Genomic DNA, 23,464 nt, shown 5'->3' on the forward strand with positions numbered 1-23,464 from the left:
GTGGGCACAGGTGCCCTCAGGTGGCCACCAGGTGTGTCCCTGGCACAGGTGCCCTCAGGTGGTCACCAGGTGCCCTCAGGTGGTCACCAGGTGTATCCCTGGCACAGGTATCCTCAGGTGGTCACCAGGTGCCCTCAGGTGGTCACCAGGTGTATCCCTGGCACAGGTGCCCTCAGGTGGTCACCAGGTGTCCTCAGGTGGTGACCAGGTGCCCTCTGCACAGGTGCCCCTGGCACAGGTGTCCATGGGTGGTGACCAGGTGCCCTCAGGTACCCCACGGGTGTCCTCAGGTGGTGACCAGGTGCCCTCTGCACAGGTGTCCCTGGCACAGGTGTCCTTGGCACAGGTGCCCTCAGGTGCCCCACAGGTGTCCTCAGCACAGGTGCCCTCAGGTGCCCCACAGGTGTCCTCAGGTGCCCCACAGGTGTCCTCAGTACAGGTGCCCTCAGGTGCCCCGCAGGTGCCCTCAGGAGCCCCACAGGTGCCCTCAGGTGCCCCGCAGGTGCCCTGGTGGTGGCGGCGCTCGGGGCCCGTCAGGGGCAGGTGCAGGTGACACCTGGGGCAGGTCCAGAAGCGCCGCAGGCACGGCCCGAACAGGTCGGGGTCACTCTGCGGGCACAGGTGGGCACAGGTGAGGCACAGGTGGGCACAGGTGAGGGACAGGTAGGACAGGCGAGGGACAGGTGAGGGACAGGTGAGGGATAGGTGGGCACAGGTGAGGGACAGGTGGGCACAGGACACCTGGGAGGGGACAGGTGAGGGAGGGACAACAGGGGACAGTGGGGACAGGTGAAGGGGACACAGGTAAGGGCACAGGTGAGGGGACACAGGTAAGAACACAGGTGAGAGGGCACAGGTGAGAGGGCACAGGTGAGGGGTCAGAGGTGAGAGGGCACAGGTGAGGGCTCACTCACCGCCAGGCATCCCCAGGTGAGGAACTCGGTGACCTTGGTCCCGCCCTTCACCTGGTCGGGCTCCAGGTGAGCCCCCGGGAAGAGGCGCTGCAGGTGAGGGGAGGGGGCGGGGCCCAGGTGAGGCCCCACGTACAGGTGCTGGCGCTGCAGCGGCGTCAGCTGGCGCAGCTGGCACGGCACCTGCGGGCACAGGTGAGGGGGCACAGGTGAGATGGCACCACCTGGGGCACAGGTGAGGGGGGGACAGGTGAGATGGCACCACCTGGGGCACAGGTGAGGGGGCACAGGTGAGGGGGGACAGGTAAGGGGGACAGGTGAGATGGCACTTGGGGGGGGCACAGAGAAGCTGCCCAGGTACCCCCACCCTCCATCTCCCCTCACCTGTTTACCCAGGTACCCCCTCACCTGTCCCAGGTCCCCCCTCACCTGTCCCCCATCCAGGTGCCCTCTCACCTGTTCATCCAGGAACTGGAGAAACTTCCAGGTCCCCCCTCACCTGTCCCCCCGGATGCTCCCTCACCTGTTCACCAGGTACCCCCTCACCTGTGCCAGGTGACCCCCCTCACCCGTGGCAGGTAACCCTCCTCACCTGTCCCAGGTAACCCCCCTCACCTGTGCCAGGTAACCCCCCTCACCTGTCCCAGGTGACCCCCCTCACCTGTCCCAGGTAACCCCCCTCACCTGTGCCAGATAACCCCCCTCACCTGTGGCAGGTAACCCCCTCACCTGTCCCAGGTGACCCCCCTCACCTGTGGCAGGTAACCCCCCTCACCTGTCCCAGGTAACCCCCCTCACCTGTGGCAGGTAACCCTCCTCACCTGTCCCAGGTAACCCCCTTCACCTGTCCCAGGTGACCCCCCTCACCTGTCCCAGGTGCCCCCTCACCTGTCCCAGGTGCCCCCCCTCACCTGCGCCAGGTGCCCCCCCTCACCTGCTCATCGAGGAACTCCAGGAGCCCCCAGGTGAGCTCCGACACCTCGGTGGGGCGGGGCCGGTCCCCTCCCCCGCTCAGGAGCCGCCCCAGGAGCCGGTCCCAGGTGAGTCTCAGGTGCACGGCCACGCCCAGCAGGCGCTGGCCCACCTGGGCGTCCTCCCAGGTGACCTCGAGCCACCCGTCGGCCACCAGGCGGGGCCCGCAGGTGTCCAGGGAGCGGCTGCACAGCAGCAGCACCTGCGGCAGGGGGGACAGGGGAGGGACAGGTGAGAGGGAGGGACAGGTGGGACAGGTGAGGGACAGGTGAGACAAGTGAGGGACAGGTGAGCGACAGGTGTGAGAGGTTAAGGGACAGGTGGGAGAGGTGAGGGACAGGTGAGATTGGGGACAGGTGAGGAACAGGTGGGACAGGTGAGGGACAGGTGGGATGGGGGACAGGTGAGGGACAGGTGGGACAGGTGAGGGACAGGTGAGAGGGAGGGACAGGTGGGACAGGGGAGGGACAGGTGAGAGGGACAGGTGTGACAGGTGAGGGACAGGTGAGCGACAGGTGTGAGAGGTTAAGGGACAGGTGGGATTGGGGACAGGTGAGGGACAGGTGGGATGGGGGCACAGGTGAGGGACAGATGGGACAGGTGAGGGACAGGTGAGAGGGAGGGACAGGTGGGACAGGTGACATGGGGGGACAGGGGAGGGACAGATGAGAGGGACAGGTGGGACAAGTGAGGGACAGGTGTGACAGGTGAGGGACAGGTGGGATAGGGGACAGGTGAGGGACAGGTGGGACAAGTGAGACAGGTGAGAAGAACAGGTGTGAGAGGTGAGGGACAGGTGGGCTGGGGGCACAGGTGAGGGACAGGTGAGACAGGTGAGGGAGAGGTGAGAGAGGTGAGAAGGGTGAGAGACAGGTGGGATGGGTGGGACAGGTGAGAGGGACAGGTGAGAAAAACGTGAGGGGACAGGAGAGGGACAGGTGAGAGAGACAGGTAACAGGGACAGGTGAGACAGGTGAGATGGAGGGACAGGTGAGGGGACAGGTGAAGGAGAGCTCAGGTGAGGGGCAGGTGGGACAGGTGAGGGGGCACAGGTGAGAGGAGAGAGGTGAGAGAAGGGACAGGTGGGGAGGGGACAGGTGAGCGGGAAACGATGAAGGGGGCCAGGAAAGGGGGCCCAGGTGAGGTTACCTGTGGGGGTGGGGCACACCTGAGGGGCTCGGGGCTCACCTGGAGGGCGGGGACGCGCAGGCAGGTGAGCAGGTAGGGCCGGGTGGTCTCCAGGAGCGACACGAAGGCCACGAGCTGGTGGTGGGGGCTGGGCTCACCTGGGGGGACATGGAGGGGTCACCTGGGGGGTCACCTGGGGGGTCACCTGGGTCTGGGGGGGGGTCACCTGTGTTTGGAGGGGGTCACCTGTGCCCACCTCTGGGACTTTGGGGTTTGGGGGTCTCACCTGGGCCCCCCTGGGGTTTGGAGGGTTCTCACCTGTGTTTGGGGGTCTTACCTGGGCCCCACTGAGGTTTGGGGGCTCACCTGGGGATCTCACCTGTGTTTGGGGGTTCACCTGGGGGTCTCACCTGGGTCTGGGGGATCTCACCTGTGTTTGGGGGTCTCACCTGGGCCCCCCTGGGGTTTGGGGTCTCACCTGGGGGTCTCACCTGTGTCTGGGGGTCTCACCTGGGCCCCCCTGGGGTTTGGGGGGTCTCACCTGTGTCTGGGGGTCTCACCTGTGTCTGGGGGTCTCACCTGGGCCCCCCTGGGGCTGCAGCAGCTCCGGGCGGGAGGCGAAGACTGAGGTGGGGTGAAGGGCCACGCCCTGCTGGGCCCGGGTGTGGAACACCTGGGGGACAGGTGAGGGACAGGTGAGACAGAGGAGGGGGCAGGGGAGGGGAGGACAGGTGGGAGGGGCCACAGACCTGCCCGGGGGGGGGACACAGGTGTGGGGTGGGGTCACACACCTGGGGGACAGGTGAGGGGGAGGGGGTCACACCTGACACACACCTGAGGGGTCCCTCACCTGCCATACACCTGAGGGCATCACTCACCTGCAGGCCAGGTGGGGGGTCACTCACCTGCCCTCAGGTGTGGGGTGGCTCACCTGCCCCCAAGTGAGGGGTTCCCACACCTGTGCCCAGGTGTGGGGTGACAGGTAAGGAGAGCACAGGTGAAGGGTCACAGGTGAGAGGGCACAGGTGAGAAGGGACAGGTGAAGGGTCACAGGTGAGGGGTCACAGGTGAGAGGGCACAGGTGAGGGGTCACAGGTGAGAAGGGACAGGTGAGATGGCACAAGTGAGTTGGTACAGGTGAGGGGTGACTTACCTGTGCCCAGGTGAGAGGTGACAGGTGAGGTGAAGGGTCACAGGTGAGAGGACACAGGTGTGGGGACACAGGTGAGGGGTGACTCACCTGTGCCCAGGTGAGGGGTGACAGGTAAGGAGAGCACAGGTGAGGTGAAGGGTCACAGGTGAGGGGACAGGTGAGGGGTGACTCACCTGTGCCCAGGTGAGGGGTGACAGGTGAGGTGAAGGGTCACAGGTGAGAGGGGGCAGGTGAGGGGTGACTCACCTGTGCCCAGGTGAGGGGTGACAGGTAAGGAGAGCACAGGTGAGGTGAAGGGTCACAGGTGAGGGGACAGGTGAGGGGTGACTCACCTGTGCCCAGGTGAGGGGTGACAGGTGAGGTGAAGGGTCACAGGTGAGAGGGGGCAGGTGAGGGGTGACTCACCTGTGCCCAGGTGAGGGGTGACAGGTAAGGAGAGCACAGGTGAGGTGAAGGGTCACAGGTGAGGGGACAGGTGAGGGGTGACTCACCTGTGCCCAGGTGAGGGGTGACAGGTGAGGTGAAGGGTCACAGGTGAGAGGGGGCAGGTGAGGGGTGACTCACCTGTGCCCAGGTGAGGGGTGACAGGTAAGGAGAGCACAGGTGAGGTGAAGGGTCACAGGTGAGGGGACAGGTGAGGGGTGACTCACCTGTGCCCAGGTGAGGGGCTCTCACCTGCTCGGAGTCGCGCCGGGCGCCGTTGAGGGGGTCGGGCAGGGCCACCTGCGGGTACAGACCCCGGGCCAGCACCAGCCCCAGCAGGGCCACCTGGGGCGGGGCCAGGTGAGCCCCACAGGTGAGCCGCAGCTCCCAAGGGTCGTGGCGCAGCTGGAACCGGACGTCCTGCGGGACAGACAGGTGAGGGTCACCTGGGCACCCACAGGTGAGGGGCACCTGGGACAGGTGAGGGGCACCTGGGCACCCACAGGTGAGGGGCACCTGGGACAGGTGAGGGTCACCTGGGCAGTGAGAGGGTCCTACCTGGCACAGGTGAGGGTCACCTGGGCACCCACAGGTGAGGGGCACCTGGGCAGTGAGAGGGCCTCACCTGGCACAGGTGAGCGTCACCTGGGCACCCACAGGTGAGAGTCACCTGGGCATTGAGAGGGCTCCACCTGGCACAGGTGAGCGTCACCTGGGCACCCAAAAGTAAAGGACACCTAGCTACAGACAGGTGAGAGGGCACCTGGGCATTGAGAGGGCCCCGCCCAGCACAGGTGAGGGGCTCACCTGGATTACAGGTGTCAGGACAGGTGAGGGGCTCACCCAGCACAGGTAAGGGGCTCACCTGGATTACAGGTGCCAGGACAGGTGAGGGGCTCACCTGGACGCTCTCAGGGCCCCACCCAGCACAGGTGAGGGGCTCACCTGGATTACAGGTGCCAGCACAGGTGAGGGGCTCACCCAGCCCAGGTGAGGGGCTCACCCGGATGTCGACGCCGCCCTTCTCCCAGGTGTCCTCCTCCTCCTCCTCCTCCTCCTCCTCCTCGTGCAGGTGCAGCCGCAGCACCCGCGGGCGCCGCTCACCTGCGCGCTGGGCGTGGCTCAGCAGGTGCCGCTCCCGCCGCCCCGCCCGGCGCCGCTCGGATCTTCCGGAACCTTCCTCCAGCAGCTCGTGCTCCTGCAGCAGCTCCTGAGGGCGGGGCACAGGTGAGGCGGGGGGGGGGGGCTCACCTGGCCAGGTGAGGGCGTGGCCATGGGGCAGTGGGCAGGTAAGGGCCTGGACAGGTGAGAACCTGGACAGGTGAGGGCGTGGCCATGGGGCAGTGGGCAGGTAAGGGCCTGGACAGGTGAGTGGGCAGGTGAGAGCCTGGACAGGCGAGTGGACAGGTGAGAGCTTGGACAGGTGAGTGGGCAGGTAAGGGCCTGGACAGGTGAACACCAGGACAGGTGAGTCTCTGGACAGGTGAGGGCCTGGACAGGTGAGGGCCTGGACAGGTGAGTCCCTGGATAAGTGACTGGGCAGGTGAGAGCTTGGACAGGTGAGTGGACAGGTGAGAGCTTGGACAGGTGAACACCAGGACAGGTGAGGGCCTGCAAAACTGAGTGGCCGGACAGGTGAGCAAACAGGTGACCACCTGGGCAGGTGAAGACCTGGACAGGTGAGTGGACAGGTGAGAGGACAGGGGAGCTCTGGGACAGGTGAGGCTCCAGACAGGTGAGTGGACAGGTGAGCACGCAGACAGATGAACACCTGCACAGGTGAGTGGACAGGTGAGCAGACAGATGAGGGGACAGGTGAGCACCTGGACAGGTGAGTGGACAGGCGAGCACCTGGGCGGGTGAGGGGCCAGGTGAGCCCCTGGGCAGGTGTTGCCTCACCTGGAACTGGCGCCGCAGGTCGGCGATCTCGTAGAGCCGGTGCTCGGCCACCCCCCGGCGGCGGCACCACCGGCGGGAGCTCCCGCGGCGCTCGGCCTTCACCTGGGCACACCTGGTCACACCTGGGCACGCCTGGGGGGCACCTGAACCCCCCAGACCAGCCCCCACCTCAAACCACCCCACCTGTGCTTTACCTGGGCACACCTGGGCACACCTGGGGGGCACCTGAACCCCCCAGGCCAGCCCCCACTTCAAACCACCCCACCTGGGCACACCTGGGCACACCTGGGGGGCACCTGAACCCCAAAATGCAGAACCTCCCCCACCCCACCTGTGCCCCACCTGCCCCCCAGGTGACCTGGGCACACCTGGGGGGGCACCCGAACCCCCAAAATGCAGCCTCTCCCCCACCCCACCTGTGCCCCACCTGCCCCCCCAGGTGAGGATTCCCACCCCACCTTCACCTGGGCACACCTGGGGGGCACCTGAACCCCCAGAACCCAGTCTGCCCGCACCCCACCTGCCCCCCAGGTGACCTGGGCACACCTGGGCACACCTGGGCACACCTGGGGGGCACCTGAACCCCCAACCCCCCCCCCCCCCACCTGTGCCCAGGTGAGTCTCACCTGCAGCCACTGGTTGAAGAGGTTGAGCAGCGTCAGGGGGTCCCCGTGGGGGCTCTCCAGGTGCCGCCGGGCGTCGGCCCAGGTGTGCCCGGGGTGGGCGGGGCGCAGGAAGGGGGAGGGGACGCTCAGGGCGGCCGCCACCGTCAGGGTGGGCTCGGACAGGTGCAGCAGGGAGCCCAGGACCAGCACCTTACCTGGGCACAGGTGAGCAAAGGGCGGCTGAGACAAGGGACGACGGGGCCGGCGCCTTACCTGGGCACAGGTGAGGGGGGGGGGCAGGTGACACCCCCCGCCCTTTGTCCCGCCCCCATGGCAGATTGGGGAGCTCAGGTGAGCTCAGGTGAGGGCAGGTGGGGGCAGGTGAGCTCAGGTGAGGGCAGGTGAGCTCAGGTAAGCTCAGGGGACAGCACTAAGCTCAGGTGGGGCTCAGGTGAGCTCAGGTGAGCTCAGGTGGGCTCAGGTGAGCTCAGGTAAGCTCAGGGGACAGCACTAAGCTCAGGTGGGGCTCAGGTGAGCTCAGGTGAGCTCAGATGAGTTCGGGTGGGCTCATGGGAGCTCAGGTAAGCTCAGGTGATGGCACCAAGCTCAGGTGAGCTCAGGTGAGCTCAGGTAAGCTCACATGAGTTCAGGTGGGGACAGGTAGGCTCAGGTGAGCTCAGGTAAGCTCCCATGAGTTCAGGTGAGGACAGGTGGGCTCAGGTGAGCTCAGGTAAGCTCCCATGAGTTCAGGTGGGCTCAGGTAAGCTCATATGAGTTCAGGTGAGGACAGGTGAGGGCAGGTAAGCTCCCATGAGTTCAGGTGAGGACAGGTGGGCTCAGGTGAGCTCAGGTAAGCTCCCATGAGTTCAGGTGAGCTCAGGTAAGCTCATATGAGTTCAGGTGAGGACAGGTGGGCTCAGGTGGGCTCAGGTGAGCTCAGGTAAGCTCCCATGAGTTCAGGTGAGGACAGGTGAGCTCAGGTGAGCTCAGGTGAGCCCAGGTGTGCCCGCAGCACTCACCCACCACCACGTCGACGGGCAGGTGAGCCAACAGGTGCCCGATGGGGGTCAGGTTCTCGTGCTCGTCCAGGGCCCCCTGGTCCTGCAGGTACCTGAGCGCCGTGGCCAGGCTGGCAGGGGGCGGGGCCTCCAGGAACGGGAACGTCCGCGGGTCCCCCAGGCCCATGCTCTTCACCTGCACAGGTGTGTGTGCACACCTGGGTGAGTCCAACCCCCCTCTCACCTGTCTGACCCACCCCCATGCTCTTCACCTGCACAGGTGTGTGTGCACACCTGGGTGAGTCCCACCCCCCCTCACCTGTCTGACCCAGCCCCAGCCTCTTCACCTGCACAGGTGTGCGTGCACACCTGGGGGAGCCCAATCTCCCCCTCACCTGTCTGACCATGTTCTCCAACCCCCATATCCAGCACAGGTGAGGTCTCAACTCACCTGAACCCTCCACCCCACGCACCTGGCACCTCCAAAACCCCCTCAAGCCCCTCCCAGGTGAGGTCCCCGACTCACTGGGACCACCCACCCCACACTCACCTGGATGAGCCCAGAGGGTCCCAACCCCCCTCACCTGTCTGACCATGTTCTCCCCCTCCCCCAAACCAGCACAGGTGAGGTCCTTGACCCACCTGGGTCACCCTTTTCCCCTCCTCACCTGCCTGACCCCCAAAACCCCCCAGATCCCCCCCAAAACCAGCACAGGTGAGGCCCCTGACCCACCTGCCTGCCTACACCTGGACACTCAGAGGGCCCCGGCCCCAGCACAGGTGAGGCCCCAGCACAGGTGAGGCCCTGGACTCACCTGGCACCACCAGCACACCTGAGCTCCCATCTCCCCCCACCCCTCCCCGCTCCTCCCGCCCAGGTGAGCTCACCTGCAGCACCAGGGAGTCCAGGGCCACCCTCTGGATCTCGGGCTGGGGGTACCTGGCGAAGGTGTGCAGCTGCTCGCGGGAGTAGAGGCGGATGCAGGTGCCGGGCCCGGTGCGGCCGGCGCGGCCCTTGCGCTGCTCGGCGCTGGCGCGGCTGATCCACGACTCCTGCAGCCGCTGCACCTTGGCCTGCCCGTCGTACCTGAGCTCCTTCACCTTACCTGCGCACAGGTGAGGCGCTCAGGTGAGGCTCAGGTGGGCAGGGAGGGGTAGATCCCACCCCGGGGCCCTGGTGCTGTTCAGTGCTGAGCCCAGGTGAGCCACAGCTCCTACAACCACCTCACCTGGACCTGAGCTCCTTCACCTCACCTGGGCACAGGTGAGGCGCTCAGGTGAGCGGCTCAGGTGGGCAAAGAGGGGATGGCCCTGACCTGAGGGACCTGGTGCTGCTCGGCACTGAGCCCAGGTGAGCCACAGCTCCTACAACCACCTCACCTGGACCTGAGCTCCTTCAGCTCACCTGGGCACAGGTGAGGCACAGGTGAGCGGCTCAGGTGGGCAGGGAGGGGCAGATCCCACCCCAGGGCCCTGGCACTGGCCCAGGTGAGCCACGACTCCTACGACCACCTCACCTGTCCCCGAGCTCCTTCACCTCACCTGGGCACAGGTGTGCACACCTGGCGGAGCCCAGAGCTTCCCAAACCCCCCTCACCTGTCTGACCCAGCCCCAGGCTCTTCACCTGCACAGGTGTGTGTGCACGCCCGCGGGAGCACGGAGGTGGCCAACCCCCCCCTCAGGTGTGAAGGGCGGGGCCGTTACCTGAGCCCAGGTGAGCAGGGAGGGCGGGGCCAGCCCAGGTGAGCGGGGCGGGGCCGTTACCTGAGTCCACGACGAAGCGGATGCCGTCGATGGTCACCGAGGTCTCGGCGATGTTGGTGGCCAGGATGCACTTCCGCACACCTGGGGGGGGCAGGTGGAACACCTGCCGGGGGAGACACACCTGAGAGCACCTGGGGAGGGCGGGGCCGCACCCAGAAACACCTGGGAGACCCAGGGGACGAGTCCTCCCCCCTCACCTGAACACCCAGGGGATGAGTCCGACCTCACCTGTGACACCCCAAACACACCTGTGACCCCCCAACACACCTGTGGCCCCCCCCAGCTCACCTTGTCCTGCTGCTCGGCAGGTAAAGCCGCTGTGCAGGGACCCCCAAACACACACCTGTGACCCCCAGAACACACCTGTGACCCCCCAGAACACACCTGTGACCCCCCCAACACACCTGTGACCCCCAGAACACACCTGTGACCCCCCCAACACACCTGTGACCCCCCAGAACACACCTGTGACCCCCCCAACACACCTGTGACCCCCCAACACACCTGTGGCCCCCCCCAGCTCACCTTGTCCTGCTGCTCGGCAGGTAAAGCCGCTGTGCAGGGACCCCCAAACACACACCTGTGACCCCCAGAACACACCTGTGACCCCCCAGAACACACCTGTGACCCCCCCAACACACCTGTGACCCCCAGAACACACCTGTGACCCCCCCAACACACCTGTGACCCCCCAGAACACACCTGTGACCCCCCCAACACACCTGTGACCCCCCAACACACCTGTGGCCCCCCCCAGCTCACCTTGTCCTGCTGCTCGGCAGGTAAAGCCGCTGTGCAGGGACCCCCAAACACACACCTGTGACCCCCAGAACACACCTGTGACCCCCCAGAACACACCTGTGACCCCCCCAACACACCTGTGACCTCCCAACACACCTGTGGCCCCCCCCAGCTCACCTTGTCCTGCTGCTCGGCAGGTAAGCCGCTGTGCAGGGACCCCCAAACACACACCTGTGACCCCCAGAACACACCTGTGACCCCCCAGAACACACCTGTGACCCCCCCAACACACCTGTGACCCCCAAACACACCTGTGACCCCCCCCAGCTCACCTTGTCCTGCTGCTCGGCAGGTAAGCCGCTGTGCAGGGACCCCCAAACACACACCTGTGACCTCCCAACACACCTGTGGCCCCGCCCATGCTCACCTTGTCCTGCTGCTCGGCAGGTAAGCCGCTGTGCAGGGACCCCCAAACACACACCTGTGACCCCCAGAACACACCTGTGACCCCCCAGAACACACCTGTGACCTCCAAACACACACCTGTGACCCCCAAACACACACCTGTGACCCCCCCAACACACCTGTGGCCCCGCCCATGCTCACCTTGTCCTGCTGCTCGGCAGGTAAGCCGCTGTGCAGGGGCAGCACGACCCAGCGCTGGGTGTGGCGGGCGTACACCTGGGCGGGGCCCAGCACCTGCTGGATCTCGGCGGCCCCGCTGAGGAAGACCAGGACGTCCCCGCGCTCCTCAGGTGGGACCCGCCCGTCGATGGCCTCCAGCACCCGCAGGTACGGCCCCGCGTCCAGGTGAGGCTGCCCCGGCTCCGAGGGGATGGGCTGGTACAGCACCTGCGCACAGGTGGGCACAGGTGGGCACAGGGGAGGAGAGGTGGGCACAGGGGAGCACAGGGGAGCACACAGGTGAGGGGCAGGTACGGCCCCGTGTCCAGGTGAGGTTGCCTGGGCTCTGAGGGGATGGGCTGGTACAGCACCTGTGCACAGGTGGGCACAGGGGAGGAGAGGTGAGCACACAGGTGAGCACAGGTGAGGACAGGGGAGGACACAGGTGGGCACAGGTGAGTACAGGGGAGGACACAGGTGGGCACAGGTGAGCACAGGTGAGCACAGCTGAATACAGGTGAGCACACAGGTGAGCACACAGGTGAGCACACAGGTGAGCACACAGGTGAGCACAGGTGAGGGGCAGGTAGATCACCTGAGCACGGGAGAGCAAGCAGCACAGGTGAGCCCCAGGCCGGGCAGGCAGACTCACCTTGATGGGGTGGAGCCGGCCGGGCACCTGCAGCACGGGGGCTCCCCCGAAGTACCTGGCGAACAGGTGGGGGTCGCAGGTGGCCGACATGAGCAGCAGGCGCAGGGCGGGGCGCGCAGGTAAGAGGCGCCGCAGGGCCCCCAGGAGCAGGTCCCCGGGCAGGTGACGCTCGTGCACCTCGTCGGCCACCAGCACCTGGTACCTGCCCAGGGCGGGGTCGCTCTGCACCTGCCGCAGCAGCAGCCCCAGCGTCACGAACACCAGGTGGGCGCCGCGGGCGCAGGTGCGCTCGAAACGCGTCTGGAAACCCACCTGGGGGGGGGGAAGAGAAGGGGGCGTGGGCACGGCACACCTGGGCAGGTGACGGCCCCTCCCCTGTGCCCCCAGCCAGGTGCTCACCTGGTACCTGTGGAGGTTCGCCAGGGCCACACACCTGGCACAGGTGGTGCCCAGCACACCTGGCTGGACCTGAGAGCACCTCCCAGTCCTTCCCAGTCCCTCCCAGTGCTCCCAGTCCCTCCAGTGCCCTCCCAGTGCCCCCAGCGCCCCTCACCTGGTACCTGCCGAGGGTCTCCAGCCCCACCCTGCACACCTGGACAGGTCCCAGTGCCCTCCCAGTCCCTCCCAGTGCCCTCCCAGTGCCCCCAGCGCCCCTCACCTGGTACCTGCCGAGGGTCTCCAGCCCCACCCTGCACACCTGGACAGGTCCCAGTGCCCTCCCAGTCCCTCCCAGTGCCCTCCCAGTGCCCCCAGCGCCCCTCACCTGGTACCTGCCGAGGGTCTCCAGCCCCACCCTGCACACCTGGACAGGTCCCAGTGCCCTCCCAGTCCCTCCCAGTCCCTCCCAGTGCCCTCCCAGTCCCTCCCAGTCCCTCCCAGTGCCCTCCCAGTGCCCCCAGCGCCCCTCACCTGGTACCTGCCGAGGGTCTCCAGCCCCACCCTGCGCGCCAGGGCGGCGCAGGCCACGCGCCGGGGCTGGGCGCAGCACACCTGGCCGTAGCCGGCGGCCAGCAGGTACTGGGGCACCTGGGTGGACTTGCCGCAGCCCGTGTCCCCGGCCACCACCAGCACCTGGTGCCGGGCCACCAGTGCCAGCAGCTGGCTCCGGTAGCGGGCGATGGGCAGCGCCGCCCGGTCCCGCTGCAGCCGCGCCAGCCGCCAGAAGGAGCCGCGCTGCAGGAAGGACAGGTAGTGCAGCAGGGCCCAGCCCAGCTCCGACAGGTGAGCCCCGCACACACCTGGGCACGGCGGCGCCGCCGCAGGGGCCCCGGGGGCGCTTCCGTGGCCTTTTGGGGGGTCCTCGGAGTCACCCCGGTGGTGTTTTGGGGGGGTCTGAGGGTCCCCAGAGTCACCCTGGTGGCGTTTTGGGGGGTCCCCAAAGTCTCCAGGGTCTCTGGGGTCACCCCGGTGGCGTTTTGGGGGGTCCTGAGGGTCTCTGGGGTCGCTTCCGTGGCGTTTTGGGGGGTCCCCAAAGTCTCCGGGGTCCCTGGGGTCACCTCGGTGGTGTTTTGGGAGGTCCTCGGAGTCATTTTGGTGGCGTTTTGGGGGGTCCTGAGGGTCTCTGGGGTCACTTCGATGACGTTTTGGGGGGTCCCCAAAGTCTCCGGGGTCTCTGGGGTCGCTTTGGAGACGTTTTGGGGGGGCCTGAGGGTCCCCAGAGTCACCCCGGTGGTGTTTTGGGGGGTCCCCAAAATCTCCAGGGTCTCTGAGGTCACTTCGATGACGTTTTGGGGGGTCTCCAAAGTCCCTAGGGTCACCCCGGTGGCGTTTTGGGGAGTCCTGAGGGTCTCTGGGGTCGCTTCGGTGGCGTTTTGGGGGGTCCTGAGGGTCCCCAGAGTCACCCCGGTGGTGTTTTGGGGGGTCCCCAAAATCTCCAGGGTCTCTGAGGTCACTTCGATGACGTTTTGGGGGGTCCCCAAAGTCTCCGGGGTCTCTGGGGTCACCCCGGTGGTGTTTTGGGGGCTCCTGAGGGTCTCCGGGGTCGCTTCGGTGGCGTTTTGGGGGGTCCTCGGAGTCACTCCGGTGGCGTTTTGGGGGGTCCCCAAAGTCTCCGGGGTCTCTGGGGTCTCCTTGATGGCGTTTTGGGGGGTCCTTGGGGTCTCCCCGATGGCGTTTTGGGGGGTCTTTGGGGTCCTCTCGTCGGTGGTGCCTCCTGGGCTCCGCGTCCTCGTCTTCCAGGGGGTCCTGGGGGTCCCTTCTCCGGCGCTTTGGGGGGTCCCCGGGGTCACCTCGACGGCGTTTTTGGGGGTCCCCAAAATCTCCAGGGTCCCCGGGGTCTCCTCGACGGCGTTTTAGGGGGTCCCCAAAGTCTCCGGGGTCCCCGGGGTCCCCTCGATGGTGTTTTGGGGGGTCCTTGGGGTCCCTTCTCCAGTGTTCTGGGGGGTCCCCGAAGTCCTCGGGGTCCCCTCTCCGGCGTTTTGGGGGGCCCTGGGGGTCCCCCGGACGGTGTTTTGGGGGGTCCCCCGGACGGTGTTTCGGGGGGTCCCCCCCCCTCCAGCAGCGCCAGGTTGATGCGGAGCCGGGGGTCGTAGCGGGGGGGCAGCCCCAGGGGGTTTCGGGGACCCCCGGGTTCGGGGGGCTCCTCGGGGCGGGGAGGGGGTTTGCGGAGGCGCCGGAACCGCTGGAGGAAGGCCCAGAAATCCCGGAATTCCGAGGGGCTGAGGCCGGGGGGGGGCCGGGAGGGACTCCGGGGGGGCCCAGTCGGGGTCCTGGCACTGGGACCAGTGGCGTTCCCAGTCCCCAGACTGGTCCCAGGGCCGGCGGAGGGACCCCTTTTCCAGCGGCATCTCCGGGGGGGGGGGGCTGTGCTGGGATAGGGGGGGCAGGGGGGTCATTGGGGGGCGATGGGGGAGCCCCCAAATCCAGACAGGACCCCCCAAATCCCTCTGAGACCCCCCAAACTCTCCTGGGACCCCCCCAAACCAAACTCACCTCCCTGGGACCCCCAAACCCCTCTGAGACCTCCCAAACCCCTCTGGGACCCCCAAACTCTCCTGGGACCCCTCAAACCCCTCTGGGACCCCTCAAACCTCTCTGGGACCCCCCCAAACTCTCCTGGGACCCCTCAAACCCCTCTGGAACCCCAAACCCCTCTGGGACCCCTCAAACCCCTCTGGGACCCCCCAAACCTCTCTGAGATCCCCCCCAAACCCCAATTCACCTCCCTTGGACCCCCAAACCCCTCTGGGACCCCCCAAACCCCTCTGAGACCCCCTAAACCCTCCTGGGACCCCCCAAACCCAACTCACCTCCCTGGGACCCCCAAACCCCTCTGAGACCCCCTCAAGCCCCCCTAGGACCTCCCAAACCCCTCTAAGACCCCCCAAACCCTCCTGGGACCCCCCCCAAATACCTCCGAGACCCTCCTAAACCCCTTTACACCCCACGGGACCCCTCAAACCTCATCCAAACCCCTCCTGGACCCCTCCGAACCCCTTCCCACTCCTCCAGGACCCCCTTAAACCCCTCCGGGACACCCCAAAATCCCCCCAAGCCCCCCCATTGCCCCCCCCCCTCCCCTCACGGCCCCTCAGGCCCCTCAGGCCGGGCCCGGCTCCACACGCGCCTCTCCCCCCGCCCCCCCCACCTCCCTCAGCCCCGCCGGGACCCGCTCCCGGCCCCGTCCCAGACCCCCGGGACCCCCTCCGGACCCTCGGGACCCTCAAAGACCCCCCAAAACCCCCCCAAAACCCCCCCCGGGACCCCCCGAACCCGCCCCGTTCCCGCTCACCCCGGAGCGGCCGGCACGGAGAGCGCGGGCCGCCAGGGGGCGCCGGAGAGCCGGATTTGGGGCGGGGTTATGTAAATTAGGCGCGAAAAGGGGCGTGGCTACGGAGTGACGGGTATCCCGTGCGCGGAGAGATGGGCGGGGTTATGTAAATTATACCGGGAAAGAGGCGGGGCTATGGAGTGACGGTTCCGCTGTGGGGTCGTGGTGTAGGCGGGGTTATGCAAATGAGCTGTTGTGTGGGCGGGATTATGCAAATAATAGCCACGGTGCGGGGGGGGCGGTCCCCGAATGTCCCCAAATGTCCCCGATTGTCCCCAAATGTCTCTGATTGTCCTTGAGTGTCCCCAAATGTCCCCCAATGTCCCCAAATGTCCCTGATTGTCCACGAGTGTCTCTGAGTGTCCCCAAATGTCCTCAAGTGTCCCCAAGTGTCCCCGAGTGTCCCCAAATGTCCTCCAGTGTCCCCAAGTGTCTCTGAGTGTCCCCCATTGTCCTCAAGTGTCCCCGAGTGTCCCCAATTGTTCCCAAATGTCCCTGATTGTCCCCAAGTGTCCCCGAGTGTCCCCAAATGTCCCTGATTGTCCCCAAGTGTCTCCAAGTGTCCCCAAGTGTCCCGAAATGTCCTCAAGTGTCTCCAAGTGTCCCCAAATTCCTTCAGTTGTCCCCAAGTACCCTTGAGTGTCCCCAAATGTTCCCCAAATGTCCTCCAGTGTCCCCAAATGTCCCTGATTGTCCCTGAGTGTCCCCCATTGTCCCCAAATGTCCCTGAGTGTCCCCAAGTGTCCCCAAGCAATCCCCAAGTGTCCCCAAGTGTCCCCAAATGTTCCCAATTGTCCCAAATGTCTCTGATTGTCCCCGAATGTCCCCAATTGTCCCCGAATGTCCCCAAATGTCCCCAAATGTTCCCGAGTGTCCCCAAGCGTCCCCACCCATCCCCACTGTCCCCAAATGTCCCCAACTGTGTCTCCCCCCCCCCCTCCAGTGTCCCCAGGGCCACCTCCACCCATCCCCCCCCCCCGAGGTGACACAAGACCCCCCCCCCCCCCCCCCGAGGCCTTTCCGGGGTGGGGACAGGTTGTGACACTTCCCGTGTCCCCCCCCCACGTCACCCCCCCCCCGGCCCCAAAATCCGCTGAGGCCCGCAAAATCCTGCCCAAAAAAAACCCCAAAAACGGGAACCGGGGCCAGTTCCGCCTTTACTGGGGGGGGGGAGGGGGGGGGACACCCCCGGGGGGGGGGGTTGGGGGCACGCGGGGGTCACCCGGGACCTGGTTTGGGGGGGGGGGTCACATTTTGAGGGGGTGACACCCATTGGGGGGGTTTGGGGGGACAGGGACCCCCAGGAGGAGGAGGAGGAGGAGGAGGAGGAGGATGAAGATGAAGAAGATCCAGGGGTCACACCCCGGTGCTGATGCTCTGGTGAGACCCCCATGATGATGATGATGATGATGAAGATGAAGAAGATCCAGGGGTCACACTCCAGTGCCCACCCTCTGGTGGGACCCCAAGGATGACGATGAAGATGATGATGATGATGATGAAGATGAGGAAGATCCAGGGGTCACACCCTGGTGCTGATGCTCTGGTGGGACCCCCATGATGACAATGATGATGATGATGATGACGATGGCCAACGATGCCAAGGAGCCTCCACCCCCTCTCACACCCCCGTGCCCACACCCCGGTGGGACCCCCAGGATGATGATGATGATGATGATGACGATGATGATGATGGCCAACGCCCCTCACACCCCCGTGCCCACACCCCGGTGGGACCCCCAGGATGATGATGATGATGATGACGATGATGATGATGGCCAACGCCCCTCACACCCCCGTGCCCACACCCCGGTGGGACCCCCACGATAATGATGACGATGATGATGATGACCAACGATGCCAACAAGCCCCCAGCCCCCCCTCACACCCCCGTGCCCACATCCCGGTGGGACCCCCAGGATGACGATGACGATGATGATGATGATGACAACCAACACCCCTCACACCCCCATGCCCACACCCCGGTGGGACCCCCAGGATGACGATGACAATGACAATGACGACGATGACGATGACGATGATGACGATGACGACGGATGACGACGCCCAGCGCCCCTCACACGGCCGTGCCCGCGCTCTGCTCCTCCTCCACGGTGGTGGTGCCGCTCTTGCTCTTGCCGTCGGCGGAGGGGGGCTCGTCCCCCAGGACCCCCTTGAGGACGCCCCTCCACGACCTCCTCACGCGCGTGCGGAAGGCCCGGCCCATCACCACGTAGATGAGGGGGTTGAGGCAGCTGTTGACGTAGGCCAGCCCCGCCACCACGGGGTCGGCGTCCCGCGCCGCCCGGAACGCCGCGCTGCCCTTCGGCGCCGCCGCCAGCGCCACGCCCACGGCGTGGTAGGGCAGCCAGCACACGAAGAAGCTCACCACCACCGCCAGCACCGTCCGCGTGGCCCGCCGCGGCCGCGCCGAGCCCTTGGCGCGCAGGTGGCACAGGAGGCGCCCGTAGCAGGCCGAGATCACCGCCAGCGGCCCCGCGAAGCCGCAGAGCAGCCGCGTCACCGCCGTGGCCACCTCGGTGAGGCGCTGGTGGCGGCCCACCAGGGAGTAGTCCAGCACGCAGGTGGTCTTGGCCGAGAAGGCGTCGGCGCGGGCGGTGCGGAAGACGAAGGAGGGCAGCGTGAGCAGCGCGGCCGCCCCCCAGGCGCCGGCGCAGGCCCCCCGCGCCAGGCCCGGCGTGCGGTGGTTGTGGCACCAGACGGGGCGGGTGACGAGGGCGCAGCGGTCGGCGCTGAGGGCCGTCAGCAGCAGGACGCTGGCGAACATGTTGAGCACCGTCAGCGACGGCAGGAGCCGGCACCAGACCCCGCCCAGGGGCCAGTGGTGGTCGCGGGCCAGGGGCAGCGCCAGGAAGGGCAGGGCCAGGCAGCAGAGCAGGTCGGCCACGGCCAGGTTGAGGAACCAGACGCCGTTGACGGTGCGGCGCAGCTCCAGCGCCGTCACCCAGACCACGGCGCCGTTGCCCAGCACGCCCAGGAGGAAGACGAGGGCGTAGAGGGCCAGCACGAAGCGCAGGGCCAGCGGCACCGCCGGCGCGTCCAGGTCGTCCAGGAAGGAGTCGTCCCACGTGTCGTTGTAGGGGTAGGGGTAGTCGGGGGTCGGGGGGGACATGGTGGGAGGGGGGGACCTGGAGGGGGAGGGTCAGAAGGGGTTTGAAGGGGGGAGGGGCGGGGGAGGGGGTCACCCAAGGGAAGGCGAGTGAGCCAAGGGTGACCCAACTCAACCCAACCCAACTCAACCCAACCCAACTCAACCCAACTCAACCCAAGGGTGAATCAACTCAACCCAAGGATGATCCAACCCAACCCAACAATGACCCAACCCAACTCAACTCAAGGGTGACCTGAAGATGGCCCAACTCAACCCAACCCAACCCAAGGAGGACCCAACCCAACCCAACCCAACTCAACCCAAGGGTGATCCAACCCAACTCAACCCAAGGATGACTTGAAGATGGCCCAACTCAACCCAACCCAGCCAAAGGGCGACCCAACCCAACCCGACTCAACCCAACTCAACCCAAGGATGACCCAAAGATGGCCCAACCCAACCCAACCCAACCCAAAGAGGACCCAACCCAACCCAACTCAACGCAACTCAACCCAACCCAACCCAACTCAACCCAACCCAACTTGACCCAACCCAATTTGACCAACCCAACCCAACCCAACCCAACCCAAGGACGACCCAACCCAACCAAGGGGTGACCCAACTCACCCCCCCCCCCCCCTTGGCCAAGGTCCCCTCCCCCCACACCAGGGGATCGAGGTTTCTGGGGGGTCTCCAGCCCCATTTTTGGGGGTCTCCACCCTCCTGGGGGGGTGTTTTGGGCCCCCCTCTCAGCCCAGCCCAGTCTGGGAGGTCTCCAGCCCCATCTTTGGGGTCTCCAGCCCCATTTTTGGGTCTCCAGCCCCATTTTGGGGGTGTCCCGGTCCCCCCCCCGTGTCCTCCCCCCCCCCGACGCCCCGGAAAAGGCGTTTCCCAACTTCCCCAACCCCCCAACCCCCCCCCCCACGTTTCACAAGAGTTTGGGAAGGGAAATGCCCGGGGGGGCGTGGCCTGGGCAGCCCCACCCCCCCCGCAGGGTGGAGACCCCCGAAATGGGGGTGGAGACCCCAGAATTGGGGATGGAGACCCCAAAAATGGGGGTGGAGACCCTGAAAATGGGGATGGAGACACCGAAAATGGGGCTGGAGACCCCCCAAACTGGTCTGGACTGGGAGGGGGTCACAAAACACCCCCCAGGAGGACAAAGACCCCCCAAAATGGGGTTGGAGACCCCAAAACTGGGGCTGGAGACCCCCTAAAATCCCCCCGGGCCCCCCCCAGGAGGACGAACTTCCCCCAAACTCGACCTGGAGACCCCCCAAAATCCCCCCGGACCCCCCCAGGAGGACGAAGCCCCCCCAAAACCGACCTGGAGACCCCAAAATGGGGCTGGAGACCCCCCCAAAATCCTCCCCCGGACCCCCCAGGAGGACGAAAGCCCCCCAGAACTGGGCTGGAGACCCCAAAAATCGACCTGGAGACCCCCCCAAAATCCCCCCCGGGGCCCCCCCAGGAGGACGAAGCCCCCCCTGAATTGAGGCTGGAGACCCCAAAATGGGGTTGGAGACCCCCCCAAAATCCCCCCGGGCCCCCCCAGGAGGACGAAGCCCCCCCAAAACCCGCCCCCCCCCCCCTCACCTGCTCCCGCCGCGGGCCGCTCCGGGGACGGGCGGGACCCCCCCTTTTATTTTGGGGGGGCGGGACCCCCCCCTTTTGTGGCGGGGGGGGGGGAAGAGGAACCCCCGGGAAAGGGAAATAAATCATCGGGGGGGGAAGGAAGAGCCAAAAAAAGCCAAAAAAGGCCCAAAAAGGGGGGGTTGGGAGGGGCCGGGGGGGGGAGGGGAAAAGGGGGGGGGCGGAGAAAGGGGGGGGACCCCCAAATTTGGGGGGGTTGGGAGGGGGGGGACGCCCCGAAATTGGGGGGTTTTGGGGGGAAAAAAAGGGTAAAAATGGGGTTTTTTGGGGGGAGAAAAAGTCAAAATTGGGGTTTTTTTTTGGGGGGGGGGGAAAGCCAAAATTGGGGCTTTGAGGGGGAGGAAAATACCCCAAAATTGGGATTTTTTGGGGAGGAGAAAAAGCCAAAATTGGGATTTTTTTGGGGGGGAAAAAAAAGCCAAAATAGGAATTTCTTGGGGGGGAGAAAAAAATCCAAAATTGGGATTTTTTGGGGGGGAGAAAAAAAGCCAAAATTGTGGGGTTTTTTTGGGGGGGGAGACACACCAAAATTGGGGTTTTGAGGGGGAGGAAAATACCCCAAAATTGGGATTTTTTTGGGGAAAAAAAAAAGCCAAAATAGGAATTTCTTGGGGGGGGGAGAAAAAAAAATCCAAAATTGGGATTTTTTTGGGGGAAGAAAAAGCCAAAATTGGGATTTTTGGTGGGGGAGAAAAAGCCAAAATTGGGATTTTTTGGGGGGGAGAAAAAGTCAAAATTGGGGTTTTTTTTTTGGGGGGGGGAAAGCCAAAATTGGGGCTTTGAGGGAGAGGAAAATACCCCCAAATTGGGATTTTTTGGGGAGGAGAAAAAGCCAAAATTGGGATTTTTTGGGGGGGAGAAAAAAATCCAAAATTGGGATTTTTTTTGGGGGGAGGAAAAAAAGACAAAATTGGGTTTTTTTGGGGGAGGACACACCAAAATTGGGGGTTTGAGGGGGAGGAAAATACCCCAAAATTGGGATTTTTTTGGGGGGAAAAAAAAAGCCAAAATAGGAATTTCTTGGGGGGGAGAAAAAAAATCCAAAATTGGGATTTTTTTGGGGGGAGAAAAAGCCAAAATTGGGATTTTTTTGGGGGGAGAAAAAAAGACAAAATTGGTTTTTTTGGGGGGGAGGACACACCAAAATTGGGGGTTTGAGGGGGAGGAAAATACCCCAAAATTGGGATTTTTTGGGGGGAGGAAAAAGCCAAAATAGAAATTTCTTGGGGGGGAGAAAAAAAATCCAAAATTGGGATTTTTGGTGGGGGAGAAAAAAAGCCAAAATTGTGGGTTTTTTTGGGGGGGAGGACACACCAAAATTGGGGCTTTGAGGGAGAGGAAAATACCCCAAAATTGGGATTTTTTTGGGGGAAAAACAAAGATAAAATTGGGATTTTTTTTTTGAGGGGAAAAAAAGGGAAAATTGGGATTTTTTTTTTTTAGGGGAAAAAAAAGTACCAAAATTGAGGGGTTTGGGGGGAGAAAAACACCCCTAAATTGGGAGGTTTTGGAGGTGGAAAAAAGCCGAAATTGGGATTTTTTTTGGGGGGTGGGAAGGGCAAGATTGAGATTTTTTTAGGGGAAGAAGTAGCACCAAAATTGAGAGGTTTGAAGGAGAAAAACACCCCAAAATTGGGGGTTTTTTTTGAGGCAGGAAACAGGGAAAATTTGGATTTTTTTGAGGGGGGGAAAAAAAAAGCCAAAATTGAGATTTTTTTTTTTTTTTTTTTGGGAGGGTGCACCTCCAAAATTGGGTTTTTTTGGGGAGAAAAAAATAGCACCAAAATTGAGGTTTTTGCGGGGGGGGACACGCACCGAAATTGGGGGGTTAGGGGGAGAAAAATACCCCAAAATTGGGATTTTTTTGGTGGGGAAAAAAAAAAAAAAGTCAAAATTGGAATTTTTGGGGGGAAGAAAAAAGGGGAAAATTGAGATTTTTAGGGGAAAAAATAGCCAAAATTGGGAAATTTTTTTTTTTGGGGGGGGGAACCAAAACTGGGGATTTGGGGGGGAGGAAAATACCCCAAAATTGGGATTTTGGGGGGGGGGGCAAAAAAAAGCCAAAACTGGGATTTTTTTGGGGGGGGGGGGGAACCTCCAAAATCGCGATTTGGAAAAAAAAAAAAAGGCAAAACCGGGATTTTTTTTAGGGGGAAAAACATCCCAAATTGGGGTTTTTTTTGGAGGGGAGGGAGGAGGGGAAACAAGGGGACAAAATTGGGATTTTTATGCGGGAGGGGGGAAAAGACCCCAAAATTGGGATTATTTTGAGGGGGAAAAGACCCCAAAATTGGGATTTTTTTGAGGCAGAAAAGACCCCAAAATTGGGATTTTTTTTTTAGGCCTAAAAGACCTCAAAATTGGGATTTTTGGAGGCGGAAAATACCCCAAAATTGGGATTTTTTTGAGGCCTAAAAGACCCCAAAATTGGGATTTTTTTTAGGCCTAAAAGACCTCAAAATTGGGATTTTTTTGAGGTGGAAAATACCCCAAAATTGGACTTTTTTTGAGGGGGAAAAGACCCCAAAATTGGGATTTTTTTGAGGGGGAAAAGACCCCAAAATTGGGATTTTTTTGAGGCGGAAGAGACCCCAAAATTGGGATTTTTTTGAGGCCTGAAAGACCCCAAAATTGGATTTTTTTGAGGCCTAAAAGATCCCAAAATTGGTATTTTTTTGAGGTCTAAAAGACCCTAAAATTGGGATTTTTGGAGGCGGAAAATACCCCAAAATTGGGATTTTTTTGAGGCCTAAAAGACCTCAAAATTGGGATTTTTTTGAGGGGGAAAAGACCCCAAAATTGGGATTTTTGGAGGCGGAAAAGACCCCAAAATTGGACTTTTTTTGAGGGGGAAAAGACCCCAAAATTGGGATTTTTTTGAGGGGGAAAAGACCCCAAAATTGGGATTTTTTTGAGGGGGAAAAGACTCCAAAATTGGGATTTTTTTGAGGGGGAAAAGACCCCAAAATTGGGATTTTTTTGAGGGGGAAAAGACCCCAAAATTGGCTTTTTTTGAGGGGAAAAGACCCCAAAATTGGGATTTTTATGGGGGAGAAAAA

General features: G+C 63.3%; 2 protein-coding genes and 2 long non-coding RNA genes across 6 annotated transcripts; 2 read left to right on the top strand and 2 right to left on the bottom strand.

Moving 5' to 3' along the window:
- Positions 1 to 39: 39 nt before the first annotated feature.
- Positions 40 to 14,657, bottom strand: DHX34 (DExH-box helicase 34). The gene is made up of 20 exons (XM_051776289.1): positions 14,617 to 14,657; positions 14,340 to 14,528; positions 13,536 to 14,278; positions 12,781 to 13,367; positions 11,872 to 12,183; positions 11,118 to 11,447; positions 11,023 to 11,076; positions 9,855 to 9,957; positions 8,978 to 9,195; positions 8,111 to 8,285; positions 7,113 to 7,306; positions 6,487 to 6,588; positions 5,591 to 5,797; positions 4,840 to 5,007; positions 3,591 to 3,684; positions 3,072 to 3,169; positions 1,846 to 2,085; positions 915 to 1,094; positions 167 to 609; positions 40 to 90 (listed from the first exon to the last, which is right to left on the bottom strand). Exons 1-19 carry the CDS (start codon positions 14,655 to 14,657, stop codon positions 181 to 183), a joined length of 4,464 nt encoding a protein of 1,487 aa, XP_051632249.1. The 3' UTR covers positions 40 to 90; positions 167 to 180.
- Positions 5,835 to 6,145, top strand: LOC127465758 (uncharacterized). The gene is made up of 3 exons (XR_007902390.1): positions 5,835 to 5,908; positions 5,939 to 5,954; positions 6,011 to 6,145. It is a non-coding gene; the product is annotated as an uncharacterized LOC127465758 (long non-coding RNA).
- LOC127465757 (uncharacterized) lies at positions 7,432 to 8,045 on the top strand. 3 transcript variants are annotated; one of them, XR_007902388.1, is made up of 5 exons: positions 7,432 to 7,482; positions 7,543 to 7,582; positions 7,742 to 7,771; positions 7,932 to 7,971; positions 8,022 to 8,045. It is a non-coding gene; the product is annotated as an uncharacterized LOC127465757 (long non-coding RNA). The 3 variants fall into 3 exon arrangements; XR_007902387.1 differs by lacking the exon at positions 7,742 to 7,771 and adding an exon at positions 7,792 to 7,821; XR_007902389.1 differs by lacking the exons at positions 7,543 to 7,582; positions 7,742 to 7,771 and adding an exon at positions 7,792 to 7,821 and having other exon boundaries at positions 7,439 to 7,482.
- Positions 14,658 to 16,852: 2,195 nt separating the features above from the next.
- C5AR1 (complement C5a receptor 1) lies at positions 16,853 to 18,780 on the bottom strand. The gene has a single exon (XM_051776279.1). The coding sequence runs from the start codon at positions 18,771 to 18,773 to the stop codon at positions 17,718 to 17,720; it is 1,056 nt and encodes a 351-aa protein (XP_051632239.1). The 5' UTR covers positions 18,774 to 18,780; the 3' UTR covers positions 16,853 to 17,717.
- Between the last annotated feature and the right edge of the window lie 4,684 nt (positions 18,781 to 23,464).

This window comes from Manacus candei, unplaced genomic scaffold, assembly GCF_025592945.1.
Source record: "Manacus candei isolate 608988 ecotype Guabito, Panama unplaced genomic scaffold, ASM2559294v1 h1tg000481l, whole genome shotgun sequence".
Classification (NCBI taxonomy): Eukaryota; Metazoa; Chordata; class Aves; order Passeriformes; family Pipridae; genus Manacus; species Manacus candei.